The 21,878-nt window shown below is 38.1% G+C and overlaps 1 protein-coding gene across 13 annotated transcripts in view; it reads right to left on the minus strand.

Annotated features, from left to right (window-relative positions):
- TMCC1 (transmembrane and coiled-coil domain family 1) overlaps positions 1–21,878 on the minus strand; it is a 131,624-nt gene that overhangs the window by 30,431 nt on the left and 79,315 nt on the right. The window contains exon 1 of one of the 13 annotated variants that reach the window (XM_037523330.2): positions 13,583–13,842. The exons of the other annotated variants lie outside the window; for them this stretch is intronic. Within the exon in view, the coding sequence (XP_037379227.1) occupies positions 13,583–13,609 (27 nt within the window). The 5' untranslated portion in view covers positions 13,610–13,842. Of the gene's footprint in view, positions 1–13,582; positions 13,843–21,878 lie in introns of those variants that run through there. 13 annotated transcript variants of the gene reach the window in all.

A 21,878-nucleotide genomic window follows, 5' to 3' on the forward strand; every position in this document is an offset into this window, starting at 1 on the left:
CTTATCAAATATTGTTAAAATTTCTAGAAAATGAAGTAAACTTGTAATATTTCAAATATGCGAGACAAAGAAAAAGTCCTTACAGAAACTACCTCAGAAACTTTTAAAAAATCTAAATTTAAGTAACTGAGGTAAGTATTTGCAAATCAAGACTAGGTATGTCAAAGCTAAGTATAATAAATACTGCATTTAGTTTAATCTACTTGGGTTTGTTTCTCACCTAGAAGTTAATCTGAATTTCCTAAACTTACAGATTTACTATAAACTTACAGGTTTATTACTATACTTATCCTATGTTTGATATCTTTTAAAATGAAGATTTGTGGTCATCTAAATTGAATCATAATGCTGACAAATTTTCTGTATCAACAGCAATTGTGCCAGGTAAAATATCTCTAAGGTTTATTTTAATTTAAAATCTTGGACCAATGTTAAGTAGAGCTAATAATAATTCTTGGATATCTAGACCACTTCTAAGTAAAACAGAATGTTAAATGTTATTACTAAGTAGAATTTTAAGTTGATAGACTTTTGCTTATTTGCATATGCTACTAGAGTGGTTCTAATACATAGGGTCATGTTAATAAATGGGTTCATTCTGCCACTTTAAGATATAAAAAGAGATGAGTGTTGCTGTAGAAAATTTGGTATGTACTTTCATGAACCTTACAAGTCTGCTAAAACAAAAGGCTTGTGTTTGATAGTTCTTATTAGCTACTCCCTCCACCCAATTTTCTCTTTGAAAGATAAATTATCATTGATATAGATGGTTGGAACTATGCTTGGTACAGTAGTGACAGAGAAATACAAAGTGTAAGTTGTTTTGTTTTGTGAGGAAAAAGGGCATTTTTGTGTCAAAGTAAAGTGGCAGTTGTCTCAAAATTTGAAAGGACAAATATGAGAAAATGAATTTGATTTGTCTTGGTTTACATTTATGGGATCTGAAAAGGAGCCATGAAATATGTTCAAGTTTTGTCAAAATTCAAGCAATTTTGATGAACTTGCTTTCTTAAAGGCTTACTGATTAATGCCTCATCCAAAACATGAGTATGTGTAATTTGTCTAGATAGCATTATGTTGGAATTATGTTTTTAATCATTAAAAAATAAAACTGCTTTTAATAAGGGAGATATAGGGCCTCCTTGGTGGCTAAAGGGGTCAAGCACAGCACTATAAAGCTATCCACACACAGCCTCTGCAGCGTGAGTTCTATTCCCCAGCCAGGGAGCTAACTCACATGATGCGGCAGACCTCTCCTGCCTCACCTACTGCTCCCCTCAGTATTTCATATTTCTGTCAATCCACCGGTTCTGCTCCCCACTCTGTCTCTGGTGGATCCTCTCACTGCCCCCTCCCCACCCCCACACCTCTGGCCTACACCCTAGCTCTTGTATGCATAAATAAATAAAATAAATCTTAAAAAAAAAACAATTAAAAATTGGGACTATCACATGACCCAGCAATCCCACTCTTGGGATTGGACTTAGAGGAAATTTATATTTTCTATCAGATGAAACTGGTTTATTGCACAGCCAACACTGCTCATGAGGTAATTTCCATCTCTACAAAATTGCAGAATAACCAAATTGAAGACCTTAATGCTATCAGATAATCCAAAGTATGCAATAGATAACACTAGGCATTCCTTTGATAGGGCATTTAAAAGCTTTTACTATTTTAGTCTTCAATGATTTTTGCTGACAATTCTCCACCCTCAAGTGATCATAAATAATTTCTTTTAAATTTAGATTCTAAATGTCTCAAAGAAACCTATAAGATTATTCTTGATTACAAAATGGTTGGTCTCATTAAGTTTGACCAATATTTGTACAGGTGTAGCAAGAGTGCTAATTAATCATTACAGATATCCTTAAATTCTTGGCTAGTCTAGAATTATACAGTTTCAAGCAACCCTAAGTCCGCAAAATTAACTTGTGTGTGGAAGTTTTCATAAAGATCTTAAATTGGATTTTTAAATACCTCCATTATTTATAATCCCAATGTTAGGAAACCATGCCTAAGAAACTAGATTTCACCTGCAGTGCTTCTGAATTCAGGTGAATTAATCTCATCTTCAAGTCTCTAACATATGCTAAGGCTTGCCAGGAAGTAATTTTATGTTCCTCAGCACCTGTAAGTGTGGGACTCTAAACCAAGAACCCTGTATGCCAGACCATATGGCCAGTTTTTCTGGGAGAACATTACCTGGTCCTTAAAAAAATCTGCCAATCCTTGCTTTAGATCAAAGTTACAGCATGTCAATCAGCATATATATTTTAATCTGAGAAATCAACTTGACAATAAAGAATTTTTTTTTAAAGATTTATTTATTTATTATACAAGCACTGGGTACAGTCAGAAGCACAGGAGGGTGAGAGAATTCACCAGAGCCAGACCGGGGAGCAGAACAGGCAGACTGATGAAGTATACTGCTGAGGGGAGCAGTGGGCACGGCAGGAAAGATCTGTGCGCCATGTGGGACCCTCACCGGCGGCCGGGGATCAAACTGGTGCTGTAGAGGCTGCCCAGCACTCAACCGCTGCGCCATCGGGGAGGCCCAACAATAAAGAATTTGACAATAAAGAAGACGCTAAGGGTTAAACCAGCGTTTCGGTAGCAAAGTCAAGTAAGACCCAGATCAAGAAATTAAGTTCCTTAACTAAAATATCACCTAGAGATGTATCAGGGTTATTTTGTGTGGTGATACAAGGGGTTTCCTTAAAAAAAAAAAGAAAAATCTGGGCCTCCCTGTCGGTGCAAGGAGCTAAGCACAGCACTGTGAAGCAATCTGCAGCCTCTGAGCATGAATTGGATCCCTAGCTGGCCAGGGAGCTACCCACATGGTGCAGCAGACCTCTCCTGTGTCTTGCCCACTGCTCCCCTCAGCAGTGTGTTTCAGTCAGTCTGCCTGTTCTGTTCCCCACCCTGTCTCTGGTGAGTCCTCTCACCCTCTGCACCTCTGGCCTGCATCCCAGTTCTTGTATGCATAAATAAATAAATCTTTTAAAAAAATCTATTATGCAGGGTCTCCTCTGTGGCGCAGCGGTTGAGCGCTGGGTTGCGAAGCTGCCTGCAGCCTCTGCAGCACCGGTTTGATCCCCCACCACTCTCCTGCCTCCCTGCTGCTCCCCTCAGCAGTGTATCCTCAGTCTGCCTGTTCTGCTCCCCACTCTGGCTCTGGTGAATTCTCTCACCCTCCCGCACTTCTGACTGTACCCAGTGCTTGTATAAATAAATAAATATTAAAAAAAAATCTATTATGCAACATTTCAAACATATAAAATCAGAGAGGATAATGAATCCTATGCACTCTTTATCTAGTTTCAATTATTAACTCATGGTCTGAGCTGTTCTACTCCCCATTCCCAATTATCTAAAAGCAAATCCCAGACAAAAGATGTTCCTTATTAAAAACTAAGGCTAATCCCAGATGTTTTCCTATATTGTTAAAGCCTATCTCAGTTGCCAGACATCATGAATAACATATCTTTTACACAAAATGCCTAATGTTCTCCTTCCTTCTCTTTTACCCTATACTATATTTTATTCATGAAGGATCCACTGAGAAAAATGTCCAAACACCATGAAAATGTCCAAACACCATGGAAATTGCTTTATTTCTGTAGACTTAACTTTCTTGATGCTGATGCCCGATGACTGAAATCATAAGTTTTTCCCAAGTGGCAAAAGATGGAAGAAGTAGAGTAGGCAAAATAGTAAATCTAATGAATCAATTACTATCTGGAGTCCTAGACTGCAGAGAAAAGAAAAGTAAAAATATGTCCCATGAACTGGCTGCATATTCCTCACGGAGTCTCTTCTCCTGCCCTCCTCTGCATGGAAACCAGTTCAGCCAGAAAGTCTCTAAAGGCATTAAGGTCCCACTGGGGTAGGTTTTGTTTGATTTGATAACAATCTTTATGTAAAAGCAACCCCCTAAGCAGTCAATGGGGGGGGGGAGTAGAAATATGACAAAGCAAGGAACTGGAAAGGAGTTCAAATTCTTTTGCAATTAGGAGGGTCATATGAACATCCAAATACAAGCACTTTATTTACTGCTTAGGACCAATCAGTTCAGAAAAAAGAACAGAAATTCATGCTTAGTGCCAAAGCCAACATCAGAATTAAGAGGTTTTTAGGAAGGAAGAATACAGGCATTGACCTTCTTTAGAAATTAACCTAATTACTTGTCTTGCTATCTGAGATACTTCATTTAAGAAGTCTTAATAAGTAGTAAAGATTGCTCATTTAGATTCTGCCTATCTAAAAGGAATCATGCATGACAATGTCACCTACTACCTAATGGACTGGAAGGTGCCTCAAGGAGTGTTTCACAACTGCAAAGACCACAAAGCCCTGATGGAGACATGGCTTGGTATAAGCCCTCACTCAGGAAGGGCCAGTAACCCCAAGGACTGACTGCAATGCAACTGCAAAATTCTATAAAATTTTATTTCATAAGAGGAAATGGTATAATAAATAATTTTGATGTCATGAGACATACACTCTACCCTGAGGAATACCTCTGCAGTCTGAGGTTCACAAAGGATCAAGATGTTCTGAGGATTTCCAAAGGTCCAATAGAAAGTGTATATTCTCCATAATAATGTGTTTAATTATGAATTAATTTTAAATAAGGAATGAGATTTATCTCAGTTTCTACAACCCCATAAAATGAGTTACAATAAAAAAAATTCACGGAATTTCAAATTAGTCGCAAAGGCCTTAAAAAATAGTCTACCCCATGCTTAAGTAAAATTTACTAGAAAAGTCTGAGGGGAAAGATCATTGAAAACATTAGGAGAAAAATTTCTCATATAAGACTAAGAAGCAATAAATATGGAAAACTTGTTTTTAAGTCATTTTTCAGTAAATCAATAAAGCTGCTTCTAGTTTGTTCCTGACATCAACAAGAAATATTTTCCATCTTTCCACGAATATGTTCCGACAAAATTGTTCCTATTGCTCCTTACAATCTGATAAAAATTAATTTGCAAAACATTTTAAAGTTAAAATTGAGATGACTGTTAAGGCTTGATAAGGTATTACAGAATTTGTAGGTCATTATAATTCATTATAATATCTAGGGGATTGTAAGGGAAAAATCCAAGTAAAAATTCCCAATAAATTTCTCTTATATAATAAGGGGACAACATTAATAAGACATTTGTTCATTATTAATTAATAACAAATATTCTTTTAGTCTCTCTTTGTAAACAACATTAATAGGAGATACTGCTAGGCATTTCATCTATTCTTTTCAACTACTGGGAACTGTTTTTCTCTCAGGGTGTTTTGTGTTATTATTACATTAACAATAATGTTTCTGATGTAATATCCTAATTAGAGTAATATTAGTAATGCTTCCTTCCTAGAATTTTAATTTCAAAGAATGATTCAGACTCTTAAAATGATCCTAACTCTTAAAATGTATCACAGTGTAATAATATCTTTGATTGGTTTATGTTATGTTAAATAAGATTTCACTACGCAAAGACTCCTCTTGATGCAGCATCTACATCGTTTTGTTAAGAGTGGAGAGATTTGCCAGAGGACCTAGTCACAGCATTTAATTTAGTTCCTTTAGTTCTTTCCTAGTGTTAGCTTTCTCTTGAACTGAAAATGGTATTGCCCTTTCCTGAGTAACATAATGGAAGGGCCTCTGCTTTTCATCTGAGGGTACCACTGGATTCCAATGCTACCACCCCAAATTTTTACTCTTTGCTTGACATCTGCAACTCTGATTAAATATGGGAATGCCTTTAACCAAGGAACTAATGAAGAGGCTGACTGGAACAGTGAATATCCTATAGCAAACCATCAGAGACTGTTTTTAGGCTGATATTTATCTGATTCAGTCCTCTTTACACTCACTCATTTACTTACTGTGTTATGGATCAGCAGTTACAATTATCACCAAAGATATCATGAAAAACTCTGTTAAATGCACTGCTGAAATCCAGATACCCTTTGTCTTCAGAGCACCTCTCATCTAGTAGTATAATAATTCTATTAAAAAAGGAAACAAGGGCCTCCCTGGTCGTGCAGGGGTTAAAGACACAGCTCTATCAAGCTATTGCCAGCCACTGCAGCATGAGTTCCATCCCTGGCTGGCCAAGGAGCACTATGAAGCTCTCTGTAGCCACTGCAGCACGTCTGAGTTTAATCCCCAGCTGGCTAGGGAACTACCCATATGACGCAGCAGACCTCTCCTGCCTCGCCAGCTGCTCCCCTCAGCAGTGCATTTTAGTAGATCTGCCTGTTCTGCTCCCCACTCTCTCTGGTGAATCCTCTTACACCTCCCTCCCCACTTATGGCTTACAGTCCAGTTCTTATATGCATAAATAAATAAATCTTTAAAAAAAAAAAAAAAGGAAACAAGTGCAGTTTGGGATAACTTAAATTTAGAAAATTTGTCTAATACTTTAGTAATTAGGATTTAAAAAAAAATAAATTACTTACTATGTACTCCTAACTACTGGGCTTTAGTAGTAATAATACCAAGGAGAGTAGAAATTTATCTATTTTCAGAAAATTAATAGTACCTAGAAAATATCTTTCCACAATGAATTTTAACATTAATAGAAAAACTAAATTTAAGCAGTCCAGTTTTATCTTAGGACTCTTACTGTTTACACAAACACTAAAAGGACACACACCATATGGTAACACCCATTTCACTGTACATTTTTTTACTAATTTCAAATTCCAATTTATTAACTGGTAGGCCATAGACATTAGTTTCACGTGATAAATTAAGGCAGGCAACTCTCACTTATGACAGATTTTTTTTTTGGCAAAATAATATGCAAATTAAAGGTTTATATATGAAATGTTTATCACTTACCACATTGAACTTAAAAATGGCTGTTTAAGCTGGGACTATATCAAATTAAAGAGCTTCTGCACAGCAAAAGAGACAATAACAAAAACAAAGAGAAACCCCACCAACTGGGAGAACATTTTTGCACACAACACTAATGATAAAGGACTGATCACAAAATTCTGCAAAGAGCTGATGAGACTCAACAACAACAAAGAAAATAATCCAGTAAAAAAATGGGCAGAAGAGCTGAAAAGAAACTTCTCTGAAGAGGAAATGCAAATGGCCAACAGGCATATGAAAAAATGTTCAACATCACTTGTAATCAGGGAAATGCAAATCAAAACTACCATGAGATACCATCTTACACCAGTGAGAATGGCACATATTAAAAAAACTAGCAACAACAAATGTTGGCGAGGAGGTGGAGAAAAAGGAACTCTCCTGCACTGTTGGTGGGAGTGCAAACTGGTCCAACCACTATGGAGAGCTGTGTGGAGATTTCTGGACCTACTAAACATAGAGCTTCCATAGGATCCAGCAATTCCACTCCTAGGTATTTACCCAAAGGACACAGAAACATCCATTCCAAAGAGCACCTGCACCCCTATGTTTATAGCAGCACTGTTTACAATAGCTAAGCTTTGGAAACAACCCAAATGCCCAAAAATAGATGACTGGATCAAGAAGATGTGGTACATATATACCATGGAATATTACTCAGCATTCAAAAAAGATAAACACATGCCATTTGCAGCAACATGGATGGCGCTGGAAGGGATCATGCTCAGCGAAATAAGCCAAAAAGAAAAAGAAAAATACCGGATGGTCTCACTCATAACAGGAATCTAGAAAACTTAAATAAGGGACCAGGAAAATGAATAACTATAAGAAAGTGAAAATCAAAATCAACAAAAAACTATGAACCAGAGACACTCTATGGGGGGGTGGGGGTGGGGAAAGGAGGGATTGGGGTCAAAATAAGGGGGTTGCAATTGTATGGGGAATATAAAAATAAAATTTAAATAAATAAATAAATAAATAAGTGTAAAAAAATGGCTGTTTAAAAGAATTCTAGAATGAATGTTTTTGAAAACAATCACCCTAAATCCAGATTTTCCTATATTATTTGTAGTTCTAGTTTAAGTAACATCCCTCATTTACCTTCTATAGGTAGTTTGTAATTTAAGAATAATTAGATACAAAATTATTTTTTTAAATCCAGTAACAGACTAGAGAGAATACATGCAAAGTTTGGGACCTGAGTCTGTGCATTTCTGAGTCATAGAAAATTATTAAATTATTTAAAAAAAATTTAAACCAAACGATACATGTATATTCATCTGTAGTATACTCATCTGCCCCTCCTAAAATCTAAGCATCTAAACATTTTGTGAAGCACTCTTATTTTACAAATAAAAATAAAAAGCTCTGGGGCCTCCCTGGTGGTGCAAGGGGTTAAGACGCAACCTATGAAGCTATCCACACCCACTGCAGCACAAGTTCAATTCCCGGCCAGGGAGCTACCCACATGGCATGGCAGACCTCTCCTGTCTCCCCGCTGCTCTCCTCAGCAGTGTGTTTCAGTCAGTCTGCCTGTTCTGTTCCCCACTCTGTCTCTGATGAATCCTCTCACCCTGCCCCTCCAATCTCTGGCCGTACCGGTACCCCAGTCCTTGTATGCATAAATAAAATAAATCTTTAAAAAAAAAAAAAAGCTCTGGCATGTTAACTGAATTCCCCAAGTCCCTTCTAGTTGTGACAGGGCCAGGACTATAAACTGGTCTCTTGAGCCTCAGTCTCCAGCTAATATTCTTCTTTTTAGAGAGAACTGAGGCTCTGGTGGCAATGCAATCTAAGTCCTCGCCTCCAAGGTGAAAATGTTCACTCTGATCAGTTGGAACCACAACCACTTGGTTGTGAAAACAAATAAGATTTTTGCCTTATTCTAACCCTGCTTTCACACCTCAAAAGAGTAATGAACTGAGTGTAGTTACTTTGACCTCGTTCACTGTTAGAGGACTGAGCAGCTGCCACCTGGATATCCTGCACTTGGTTCTATTCTTTCTTTATCCAACTCCAAAACTCAGAGGTAATCTAGTATATAATTAATTCAGCAGAGAATAAGTGAGTCAAATGATGCAAGCAGTTTACCATAGCTTGTCCTGGGAAAAACATAAAATCAACAGACAGAATTTGAAATGTTTTATAAAATAACCTATACTTGATAAAATATGTATGATAAATGTAGAATGTAAAAGCAGCATTAGTTTAGGAAGAAGTAATAGATGTTCCATCTTCCTCCGCCATGCTCCCAAATTTTGGAATCTGGCAATTCTGTTCTTCAAAATGCAAATGGAACTTGTAGAAATTGAAAGAATTATCTGAAGATACAAAGTTATGGTAAACTTCCTCTATACTACTTACTCTCCTACTTCATTCTCACATACTAATTCACGCAGCTTTTACTTCTTGAAGATTTGTTTTCTAAAATTAATAGTTTCATTCTGCAGCTGATTCTGTTCTTAATAGTTCTTTAGTGAGAATCATCTTGGAGTATTTCATCCTTCATTCTGAACACCTCATTTACAGCCATTAATAGAATAAAGAGAATTTCTAGAAAACTAAAAAAAAAAAAAAAAAAAAAAATCCTGTGAATCCACCTTATGATGATAAAAAAGGACAATATGGGGTCCAGTTACTCAATAAGGCTTCACCACTTGGGGAGAAGGGTAAGGGGCATGTCAAAGATATTTGAGGTTGTTAAACTTCAACTGGGCATCAAAACACATTCTTCCCATTTTTAATTTACAAAAAATACTGTAATATACATACAAATACCCCTCCCCTCTCCATACATATCCTAGATATCAGGGAACTTTTGTGGGTATATTGATAATGTATATTCCTAGCAATATCAGAATGTACACATTTTATACTTTGATAGATTACCAAATTGCCCTCTAGGAAGATTACAGCAATTTATACAACTACCAGTAGTGTAGGCGAATGACTGTGTTAGCTTTAATTATCAAACTTTTGTATTTTGAATAATCTGATCAGTAAAATATGATCTCATTTTAATTCTCAATTATATTCCTTTAATTATGGGTAAGCTTGACTATCATTTGGTATGTAATCTGACCATATATATTCCGTTTTTTGTGAGCTTCTTGGGGCCTCTTTGAGAATTTCTTTCCTGAACTTGCAATTAGGGCATAATTAGAACATGCCTAGATTTTTCAAATAACCTATATGCATAAGGAAACACTGGGAGAGAGGACATCACTTGAAATAGGCTTCATCACTTCTAGAAATGATTCTCTGAAAACCTTTCCTCATTAGGTTTCTAATGAACATACTTTCTCCTATCCAAGAATCTAAGAGGTTTGTAGTTTCTACTTATCCTCAAGCAGCCACTATACTTCATTAAGAGCAAATGAAAATTAAATGACATTCTAGTCATATGTCTCTTCAGTTTATACAGCTCGAGTTTTCCCATTTGTCTGAAATAATTCTGGATTATTCTCCAAAGTATTTCATTTTATTTTTTTAAAGACTTATTTATTTATTTATACAAGCACTGGGTACAGTCAGAAGCGCAGGAGGGTGAGCGAATTCACCAGAGCCAGAGCGGGAGCAGAAGAGGCAGAAGGACCAAAGTACACTGCTGAGGGGAGCAGCTGGCGCGGCAGAAGAGGTCTGCGTGCCATGTGGGACCCTCGCTGGTGGCCGGGGATCGAATCGGCGCTGCAGAAGCTGCGGGCAGCTTAGCAGACCAGCACTCAACCGCTGCGCCACCAGGGGAGGCCCTCTCCAAAGTATTTTTTTTAAAAAAAGACAGGTATACTGTTTTTATAGCCCATCCCAGGCTAACTATGGTTTACTTATTAGATTTACTATATTTTTTTCATCTTCACCAGCTAGAATGTAAGTCTACATGAGGGCAGAAAATAAGTCTAATACCTAACAGACTCTCAATGATTGCTTTTTCGATGACTAAATGATGGGTTTATACCACCCCTCTGTTCCAGGTAGGATATACTGGAGCTGTTATTTAATAATTTCTGATATGAATTAAAATAATCTATTACACATGTTTTTAAGCTCTAAGTCAGGGTTCCTGACAATCTTAAGGGATATAATACACTTACACAACTCACTAATTTTAAAGAAGAGAAGGAAGACATTTTGAGCACTGGGAATAGGGGAACTCTGCAACTTGGAACAGTCTCAATTTGCCTCAGTGTGATTACTTCTTATTTACCATTCAAATCACAACTCTAACTACTTCCCTTGAATGGAAGTAATTATAAAGAAATTCTACAATTATAAAATAATGTGGGCAAACCTTTCCATTGTCCCTATGGGAGCTAACCTTTTGTGGCAGAGCTATAGAATAAGATTTAGGTTAAGCAGTAGTAGTCTGAAGATTTAGATATGAGAATTTTATTTCATTGTTCGAAAGTTTACCTTTTAACATAGTAGCAGCTCAAAGTAAATGGTGCTTGTTCAAAAGGTATAGCATCTATGTATGACCAAGTGATCACACATGTATGTTTCAAACTGCTACTATAAATTCTGAGCATCTGCATAGAAAGCTCAGGTGGTATCAATACTGTCGAGGAATTGTCCAGAATGTTTGCATTACCTATATGACTTTAACCTAAACAGACACATGTATGGTGTTGAAGGGTTACTAAGAAAGGAAAAAGGGAGTCAAGCACCTTTAGAGATGGCAACATCTGGGAATATTATAATATTATTAAAATATAGGTATAAATTCAATATACACAGAATGGGGTTTTAATTAAAAAACTAAATCTGACTCATTTCTTAGAGTCAGATGTATTTTTCCTTTGAGTCTTCTTTCAAGTGTACACTATGTAGTTTAGCATGAACTCTTCACTAAGCATGCAGTAATGTCATGGAAGGAGTTCACATATGAACCCCAATCTACAGCAGGTTGATGTATCCAGATATTCATATTAAGAATTCCAGATGCTAAGACAAGTATTTAATTTCTGAGTATTGTGATCATAGTTTCAATGAGAGTACTTTACTTCATCAGAGTCATTAAATAATTTGAGTAAATTAAGACAGAGACTTGGTTAGAGAAGCAAGGAAAAAGTTTAATCTACAATCATTTACTCAGGTATTTAGCAAACTTTCTCTCATGAACACAATGGAGAAAATAAAGTTAATTAAAACTGTTTAAATTGGGACCTCCCTGGTGGCGCAAGGGGTTAAGATACAACCTATGAAGCAATCTGCAGCCACTGCAGAACGAGTTCAATCTCCAGCCAGGGAGCTGACCCACATGGCGCAGCAGACCTCTCCTGTCTCGCCTGCTGCTCCCCTCAGCAGTGTATTTCAGTCAATCTGCCTGTTCTGTTCCCCACTCTGTCTCTGGTGAATCCTCTCACCCCCGTACCTCTGGCAGCACCCCAGCTCTTATATGCACAAATAAATAAATCTTTAAAAAAAACTTTAAATTATGTTTTATGTTTTCCTCTTCCCTTTGAACTGTCGATAGTGACGAAAAAGGAGTCAATTTTTGTTTACTATCTGTCTATTCCCTATCTTTTTAGGCCTCTTCTCTGAATTCTCTCCTTTTGACTACCCCCACTTGACCTAACACTCTTAATAAAACACAGATAAGTAAACTGACCTTTTGTAACCTCAGGACAAATAGAGATGTACCAGGGTTTTAAAATGCAAGATAGAGAACAAACAGAAAAAGAAAGTACAGAGCAAAGGCACAAATCTGTTCACAAAGTTGGCGTTTAAATTATTAGCCATAAGGCATGAGAGTACTTTAATAAACAAACTTCAGAGTAAAAATTGCTTAATATAGCGATAGTCTAATGTAAACAACTGCTAAAAATAGCAAGCAATATTTATGTACATTCATCTTTAGAATCAAAGTTATAAAGAAACTACTTTGTTTAATCATTTCTCTCTCGTAGAAAATATGTATAATTTATAACACCAACTCAAAAACTCGTGGTAAAATTAAGCTATGGACCAAATTTTCTATCAAGACTTTGGGTAAAATGTGAAAATGGATTATGTTGCATAAAGCTGGATCATCCCACTGAGCTGTATCTCAGGGACCTGTTTTGCTGATCTGGAGACAGAACTTAGCACTAAGATATGTGGATACTGCTTTACAATTCAGGAAACTGCTAAGTCTTTGGAAGAAATACACTCAAAACAAGTAGCTTTTTCTTGTGTGTGAGAAATATTTCAAATGGCTCTAACCCAAATTCTTATTTGTTATGCATGCCTGGCATCTTCAAATTTAACTCAACCTTTTCCCAGGCTGCCAAAAGCAAACGAAACTCTTTTGTTCATTGAAGGAAAACACTTATTTTCTGTTAACTATTTAGCCTGAGAAAGTGAGGATGACATTTACTCTGCACTGAAGCAGCCCATCTCTGAGAAGAGCCGGGACACTCCACTATGATCTGAGCATGCCCACACAGCCAAAGAGCACTCTGCATTCTGCCCAAACAGTTACGGGTAAAATGAACAGCTAGGAAGCACATAAAGTACTTCTTGCAATCTAACAAGAGTCAGTCTGAAAATAGCAAATGCCCGTGACTGAAACCTATTGCTGAAAAGGCTAAATGTTAGCAGCTCAAAGCATTTCCTGTCTGTCTCGTCAACCAGCCCCCATTTAAAGCTGAATTATAGAATTATAGGATTAAGGAAGAGATTTGAAAAAAGACAGATACACACACATATACAACATACGGTTTCCGAGGAGAGTGAGGGTTCCATGCTTGTGAGGGAAAAGGAGTTGGAATATGCCGAATAACCCTTTGGTTTCTCCCAGATTTGAACATGCTGTGCCGTGGCATGAGGTCAGCAGAGACTGACTCCAGCTCTGTGAGGCTGAATTCTACCCTGACAAAGCAGTATCACTGTAATATGAAGCAAGAGGATCCAGGGCATGTTGGCAGCTGTACAGAGTGGCTGTTCTAGAAAGTAATGGCAACTCCAAAACAAGAGATCTATGCTGTCACATGAGATAATCTTCAGCCCAGTTAAGCAATAAGCACCAAAAATACTCTGACTCTCACAGTTCAAAGTATTAAAAGCAGGAAAGAACTTTTCTCCTTTAACTTATTTTGTCTGGAGGAAATGAACAGCAAGTGGGAAATATGAAGAACTATTGGTTAATTTGATTTGTATTACAAACAATATATTGATTCTGATCTGATATTAGAGACAATCTTCTGGAAATTGTAATCAAGCTAAGCAGTCCCAAATCTCTGTGATTTTGCAATGGAGAAGGGAGACATTCTCAAAATACATATGTTGGTAACGGATAGACACATGCCAGAACTGGGCTTGCTGAAAGGTTGCTACCAATCTAATGCAATCTAATCGTTTCTGTATGGGTCAGCAAGAACATACACAAGTGTACCGTCACAATTTTTCCCTGAATTAGAGGAGCATTATAAAAGGCCAGAACATGGAATTGACTTTAAGAGAAAACACATTCATTTACATTTTGAGGGCTCCCTCATATTATGAAAGTTCTAATCTAGGCTAAAGGTCACCCAATATCTTCATAACAAACTTTAACCAGGAACAGCAGTAAACACAGGACACGGAGATTAAACAAAAGCTGCATGATAGCACCAACAGGAAGGTAAATTTTAAGGAGTTCATCAATAATTCAATATTAGCCCAGATTAGATGAAATGAGAACTTTAAATAAATTTGAATTTTATTCCTATGTCATAGTATCACTTAAAAAAATCAAATCTCTGTTATTTACACGAAGAAGTGCAGTTACTGAACTACCATTATGGGCAGACTACCTTGCTCAGAGTCAAATGGCTAAGTGGGAGGACCAGGATTTAAAGTCACACCATACAGTTCTAACTGCACACTCTTAGCTACCATGTAGTTAGACTTAGGACAAGAGCTCTATCTTGAAGGTATCAGTGGAGACAGAATATGAGCCCTAGAACATGAACACCTAGGTGTTCAGAAAGAGATAAGTAAATCCCTGTAGGTTGGAGAAAAGCTTCAATGAAGAGGCAGAATTTGAACTGAACTTTTCAAACATTCGAGGCAATGTTCAGGGTTCTGGAGAGGCATCTGAGTACAGATTATGCCTACATTCTGGCTGCGGAAGATAGTCCATAAACAGATAAATATTTAACATATCCATTGGTAATAATACTGAAGAAAAACAAAGGAAAATAAAGGAAATGGGATAGTAGTATCTTTGGTAAAACATTATCAGGCCAGAGATCTTAATCAAACCATGTGGCTATCTGGGGAATGTCGTTCAAGAAGAGGTATCAAGTTCAAGAATCCTGAGACAGGAATGGGTTTGGTGTGCACAAGGGAGGCAAGAAGGTCGAGAGAACAGGGAGGGAATGACAGAAAACAGGACAGAGAAAGTTGCTGATGAAAGCAAGATTAGCTTCTATAGGACATTCTAGGCTACTGTGAGGAAGTCACTGGAAGTTTTGAGCAGAGCAGGGATAGGATCTGATTTAGGTATCTGGTTTTTTTTTTTAAGATTTATTTATTTATGCATATAAGAACTGGGGTGTAAGCCAGAGGTGCAGGGGGTGAGAAGATTCACCAGAGAAAGTGGAGAGCAGAATAGGCAAATCTACTGAAATACACTGCTGAACAGCAGGAGAGGCAGGAGAGGGCTGCTGTGCCATGTGGGTTAGCTCCCTGGTGGGCCTGGGATCAAACTCATGCTGCAGTGACTGGAGATAGCTTGACAGCACTGTCCCTAACCCCTGGCCACCAGGGAGGCCTGATTTAGGTTTTAATAGACAATGCTGGGATGAATGAGGGACAGGATATATGTTCAAAGAGCAGATAGGCAACTATTACAAAGTCCATACAAGAAAGCTAAAGACGAGTCCCTAGTACAGATTATCTGATATATACTGAGGGAGCAAAAAAACAGGTCTGTTAATACATAATGGAAATAGAGTGGGGATGGATAAGGAAGAAATAAAGGATATACAAAAAAGATATACACAAAAGAAGGGATGCCAACTGTTTTTCTTTGTTGTTGGGAAATAGTCCAGAGAAAAATAGATAATCTCTAAAGTCACTTTCACTTTCAGCTTTAATTTTATAAATATATAAAAATATATATAAGATCTGTATTAGTGAACTGTATATGTGTGTGTATATATATATATATGAATAATTTAATTATTATAGATTTCCAATTTTCTGATAAAGCTTTTTAGGATCTGTACTTGTACCTAAACAACTAATAGGTAATCTTAAAATTCTCCCATTCTTTAAGATTCCTACATAAATACATAATTCAGCACTTTACTTCTTTAAATGTAGGAAACAGAGTATCATCAGATAGAAAAAAATATTACTGGGTAGTTTTAAATACTGCTTTAAAATACTGGATATGCAGTTTCTCATATTGTAAGTTTTCCTTTAGATCATTTTATAGGGACCACTGAAAGAATAATCTGCTTTGAAAATGAATTACTGTGTTCATATCTAGACTATGAGAGGAAATTTTTAAAGATTTATTTATTTATGCATACAAGAGCTGGGGTACAGGCCAGAGGTGTGTGGGGGGGTGAGAGGATTCACCAAAGACAGAGTGGGGAACAAAGCACACTGCTGAGGGGAGCAGCAGACAAGTCAGGAGAGGGCTGCTGCGCCATGTGGGTTGCTCCCTGGCCAGCCAAGGGATCGAACTTGTGTTGCAGTGGCTATGGACAGCTTCATAGGTTGCATCTTAACCCCTTGCGCCACCAGGGAGGCTCTATGAGAGGACATTTTTGATGTCTATTCTAGGATACACAGGGAACAGTGCCCAGAGAAGTGGTCAGTATCAAGTGAAAAGGAATAACTATTGTATTTTTGATCCTGACCTCCTTTCTTATGATTTTTTAAAAACATTTATTTACTTATACATACAAGAGCTGGGGTCTAGGCCAGAGGTATGGGAGGGTGAGAGGATTCACCAGACAGAGTGGGAAGCAGAACAGGCAGATCTACTGAAATACACTGCCCAGGGAAGCAGCAGGCGAGACAGGAGAGGTCTGCTGCACCATGTGGGTCAGCTCCCTGGCTCGTGCTACAGTGGCTGCAGATATAGCAGCATAGTGCTGACATTTAACCCCTGCACCACCAGGGAGGCCCTCTTAGGATTTTAATGGAAGGCCAACAGAAGGTAACTTTATGAGGGCAGTACAATCCCTCGGTGTATGGGTTTTACACCACTGTCTGAGGGACAAGAACTAACTTTTTTTATTTCTTTCTATGAATCAGGACAGAAATGGAAGGGGATATCTGATAAAAGTATGTAAGTCTGTACAGCTAGATACAGCACAGTAAAGCTACCGACTTTAGGCAAAAAATGAACAGTCACTGGTAGAGGACAAAAAAAAAAAAAGGTTTAATCAGCTATCTCTCATCTATAGAGGAAAAATAAGACCAACAAAGGAATGAAACTTTTACACTTCTAAATTACTCTCTTTGATGTTTGAGACATGTTTTAATATGGTGGGGGCTCTTATTAATTTATTCAATAAGTTATTACCAAGCATCAGGCAATGTTTTTGGCATTTAGGACTTTTTAAAAAATGAGTAAGATGAACAATCTTGCTCTCTACTGACTTTAGAGATTATCTATTTTTCTCTAGACTACTATTTCCCAACATCAAAGAAAAAACAACTGGCATTCTCTTCAGTACCTTCTCATTCTATGTGCCTCTCACGAACTTATTCTCCTGTAGTTTACATTTTGAAAGTAAAAATTATACTGACTTTTTCCCAAATTATACATCTCCACCAGAGATTCTGACTTGTAGACCCTCTGAGGGATGTTATGAACCACTGTTCAGATAAACAACTATTTCAGAGTGCGAAAAAACCAAAGCTTGGAAAGAGAAGTGAAGGGTGCAATTGTGGTGCTATCAGATTTAGAATCCTTGTTTTCTTTTCACCATTTACTTTGCTGTCACACAATTTCCATAACAACTTGTATCTGGAGCCAAGAAGTTGAAAGGAGTGAGGAGAAAAAAGCAATTGGGCATAATTTTATTCTCTTGGTCTTGAGATCCACTGATCAGAGAAAACGGTTCCCTGTCCTCTCTGTCCTCCTGTCTGTTGCTACCACAGAAATGCTTCAATTCATGGTACTGGAGAACAGAGAAAAGAAAAATAGTAGGGGGGCCTCCCTGGTGGTGCAGGCGGTTGAGTGCAGCGCTGTGAGGCTGTCTGCAGTCTCTGCAGTGCCGGTTCGATCCCTGCCAGCCACGGAGATGCCCACGTGGTAGGCCTTTCCTGTCTCACCTGCTGCTCCCTTCAGCAGTGTATTTTGTCGGTCTGCCTGTTCTGTTCCCTGCTGTCTCTGGTAAATCCTCTCCCCTCCCGCACATCTGGCCTGTACCCTGGTTCTTGTATAAATAAATAAATCTTAAAAAAAAAAAAAAGAGTAGTAGATTTCTGCACCTCCTCTGAGCATTAGAATATTCTTTTCTTATTTCTTACAGTAGAACTGCTAGCTTCTCCTAGAGTTTTTGCTATCCACACTGATGCCCGCTTCTGGGTTTTAGATTGCTTTGCATTCAGGCCTCAGGATACCAGAGAGGAGAAAAAAATAAATTCAACCCTAGTTCTGCAGTAGTTAAACATCTGCTTTTCTTTCTTAATTCACCTGTTAAAACCACCTTTCAGAAGCCTCAAATTGCTATTCTCTGCAAGGTTCTACAGCTGCATTCAGTGCAAGAATCTAGTTGAAATATGAGTGAATTTATTACACAGCAATAGATAACTGGAATACAAACCAACTCAAGAAGCAATCATTTAAGAGCAGTGAAATAACACATTATTGGGCCTCCCAGGGTTTAAGTCTCAGCACTATCAAGCTATCGCCAGCCACTGCAGCATGAGTTAGATCCCCAACCAGGGAGCTAACCCACATGGCGCAGCAGACCAGGTCGTATGCATAAATAAATAAATCTTAAAAAAAAAAGGAAATAACAAAACACATTATTTACACCTTTCCTCTAGAAAGTTCACCAAATAATTTAAAGTAGCTGCTGCCAATTCAGTAGTAGAATATTTTCTGCATAAATAAAAATAAATCTTAAAATAAAACACTATTACACCAGTATGCAGCAATTCATTCAGAACAGCCTATCAAACTGTCTGTACAATCAAGCACTTATTTTTCCCAAGGAAAAAAAGTACATCAATTGGCTTCACTAGCATTTCATAAGCTTTGCCTAACACAAGGAAATCACTATGAAAAAAAAAAACTATGTAGATACTATTTCATCACATAGGAAAAATTTCAAGTGTTTGTAAAGATACACAGCAGTGTGAACTTTAAGACACTAGTGATGAGAGTTTAAATTGGAACAATAGGGCCTCCCTGGTGGCGCAAGGGGTTAAGACACAACCTATGAGGCTGTCCGCAGCCACTGCAGCACGAATTCGATCTCTGGCCAGGGAGCAACCCACATGGCGCAGCAGACCTTTCCTGTCTTGCCACTGCTCCCCTCAGCAGTTTATTTTAGTCAGTCTGCCTGATCTGCTCCCCACTCTGTCTCTGGTGAATCCTCTCACCCCCACACCTCTGGCCTATACCCCATTTCTTGTATGCATAAATAAATAAATCTTTAAAACAAAATAAATTGGAATAATCACTTTGCATAGCAATATCTGGTTAAACTGATAGTAATTTTATTCTGAGGGATATATATTAAATAAACTCTTATACATGTGCACAAGGAGAAATACTCATTGCAGCATTGCTTATGAAAGAATGAAACATTGGAAACATCCAAATCCATTAATAGGAAAATCAATCTAAATTGTGGTGTGTTCACATACCAGGATATTACATAAAAAATAAATAGGTCAGAACTATATGTATCAATATGAATACATTTCAAGAACACAGCTAAAAAAAAGAAATTTTATAAATTACAGACACAGACAAAATCCTTTACATAAAATTTAAAACCATGTAAAACAACACTATATATTATTTACGGACACATATGCAAAACAAGTACTTGTATGTTCATGAAAAACATTCAATTTAGAATAGTAGTTATATGAGAAGAAGGGTGAATAGATTGAGGAGTGACATATAAAATAATAAACTCTATCCAAAGTCAACACAGCAAAGTATTAAGTTAAAAAATCCTGGTAATAGTCCTTGGATAGTATGTTGTTCTCTTTGAATTGTAAGTTAAAAGTAAAAGCAAGGAAAATAATCAGTTACACTGAACACACAAATGTTTTAATGAAGGAATAATATTCTGACAATGCATTAGTTAAACACACACCAAAAAACCATTTTAGAAGGCTAAGAGAACCAACAGTTAAGATTTGAAAAACATTTCAAAAGTATGCATATGAGAATAAGTGAATGTGAGCATGTGTGACAAAGCTGATAAACGGTCTAACTTCTTTTATATCCTGAAGTAAGGATCTCATGAGTCAAGATTCTAAGGAGAGCTGCACAGACCTATGAACCCTCTGAGCTATGAGCTCTTCCAGCATCATCTGCTACAAGTTAATTTACAAGCAGCCTGGTAGTGATTCCAACTCAAGATGGGGATTGCCAGAAGTCTGACTACTATCTGGGGGGTGCTCTTGGAACCTCTGCGAAGGATAAGACTAGAGTGGGGCTGAAAAACTTGTTCACATCTGCAGACCTCACCTGGTGTACTATGGCCAGAGTAGAAAAGGGAGTTTACTTATTCTATACCCTCTTTTGCTGGCTCTATGACTTGATGGGGAAAGGAGTAGGACTCTGTCTTTCTAACCTTTTAAATGACACAGAAGACTGCAAGGTCACTTGGGTTGAGGCAGCAGATCTCTCACAGGGAAGTGTGAACAAACAACATGCTCCAGGATCACCATGTTCACTTGGTACCTACTTGCATGAAAGCCAAATACCAATTTTACTGATTCCTCGGCATGTTAACTAGCAGGACATGTCTGTAAAGAAAGTGATATGGGGCCTCCCCGGTGGCGCAGCGGTTGAGCGCTGGGTTGTGAAGCTGCCCGCAGCCTCTGCAGCACCGGTATGATCCCCGGCCACCGGGCGAGGGTCCCACATGGCGCGCAGACCTCTCCTGCCGCCCACTGCTCCCCTCAGCAGCGTACTTCGTCCGTCTGCCTGCTCTGCTCTCCCCCCGGCTCTGGTGAATTCTCTCACCCTCCTGCGCTTCTGACTGTACCCACTACTTGTATAAATAAATAAATAAATATTAAAAAAAAAAAAACCTAAAAAAAAAAAAGTGATATGGTTGGGAGCCTTCTATGATGCTATACTAGAGTCATTCAACATAGAAAAGATAGCCAGAGTAACTTTAGCACATAGTTTTTAATATTTTAGTTACTTATCCCCTATTGCTAGAGGCAAAAACATGTCTAGACAGTTAATCATTGAAATGAAACCTCTCACTTAAAAAAATTAAGGCTGGGGCCTCCCTGGTGGCACAAGGGGTTAAGGGGCAGCACTATGAAGCTGTCTGCAGCACGGCTGAGTGTAGTCCCCAGCTGGCTACGGAGCTACCCACATGGGGCAGCAGACCTCTCCTGTCTCATCTGCTGCTCCCCTCATCTGCTGCAGTGTATTTCAGTAGATCTGCCTGTTCTGCTCCCTACTCTGTCTCTGGTGAATCCTCTCATCCCCTACTCCCCCACCTCTGACCTATATCTCAGCTCTTGCATGCATAAATGAATTTTTTTTAAAAATGAAGGCTGGGGCCCCACTGGTGGCGCAAGGGGTTAAGGATAGCACTATGAAGCTATCCGCTGCCCCTGCAGTATGAGTTCGATCCCCGGCAGGCAAGGGAGATAACCACATGGTGCAGCAGACCTCTCCTGCCTCCCCGCTGCTCTCCTCAGCAGTGTTTTTAGTCAATCTGCCTATTCTGCTCCCCACTCTGTCTCTGGTGAATCCTCTCGCCCCACCCCACCTCTGTCCTACAGCCCAGCTCTTATATGCATAAATAAATTTTTAAAAATCTTAAAAAAAATAAGGCCTGAGGGCCGCATGCCC

This window comes from Talpa occidentalis, unplaced genomic scaffold (genome assembly GCF_014898055.3).
Source record: "Talpa occidentalis isolate TD23 unplaced genomic scaffold, MPIMG_talOcc4v2.1 talOcc4.10, whole genome shotgun sequence".
In the NCBI taxonomy this organism is placed as follows: Eukaryota; Metazoa; Chordata; class Mammalia; order Eulipotyphla; family Talpidae; genus Talpa; species Talpa occidentalis.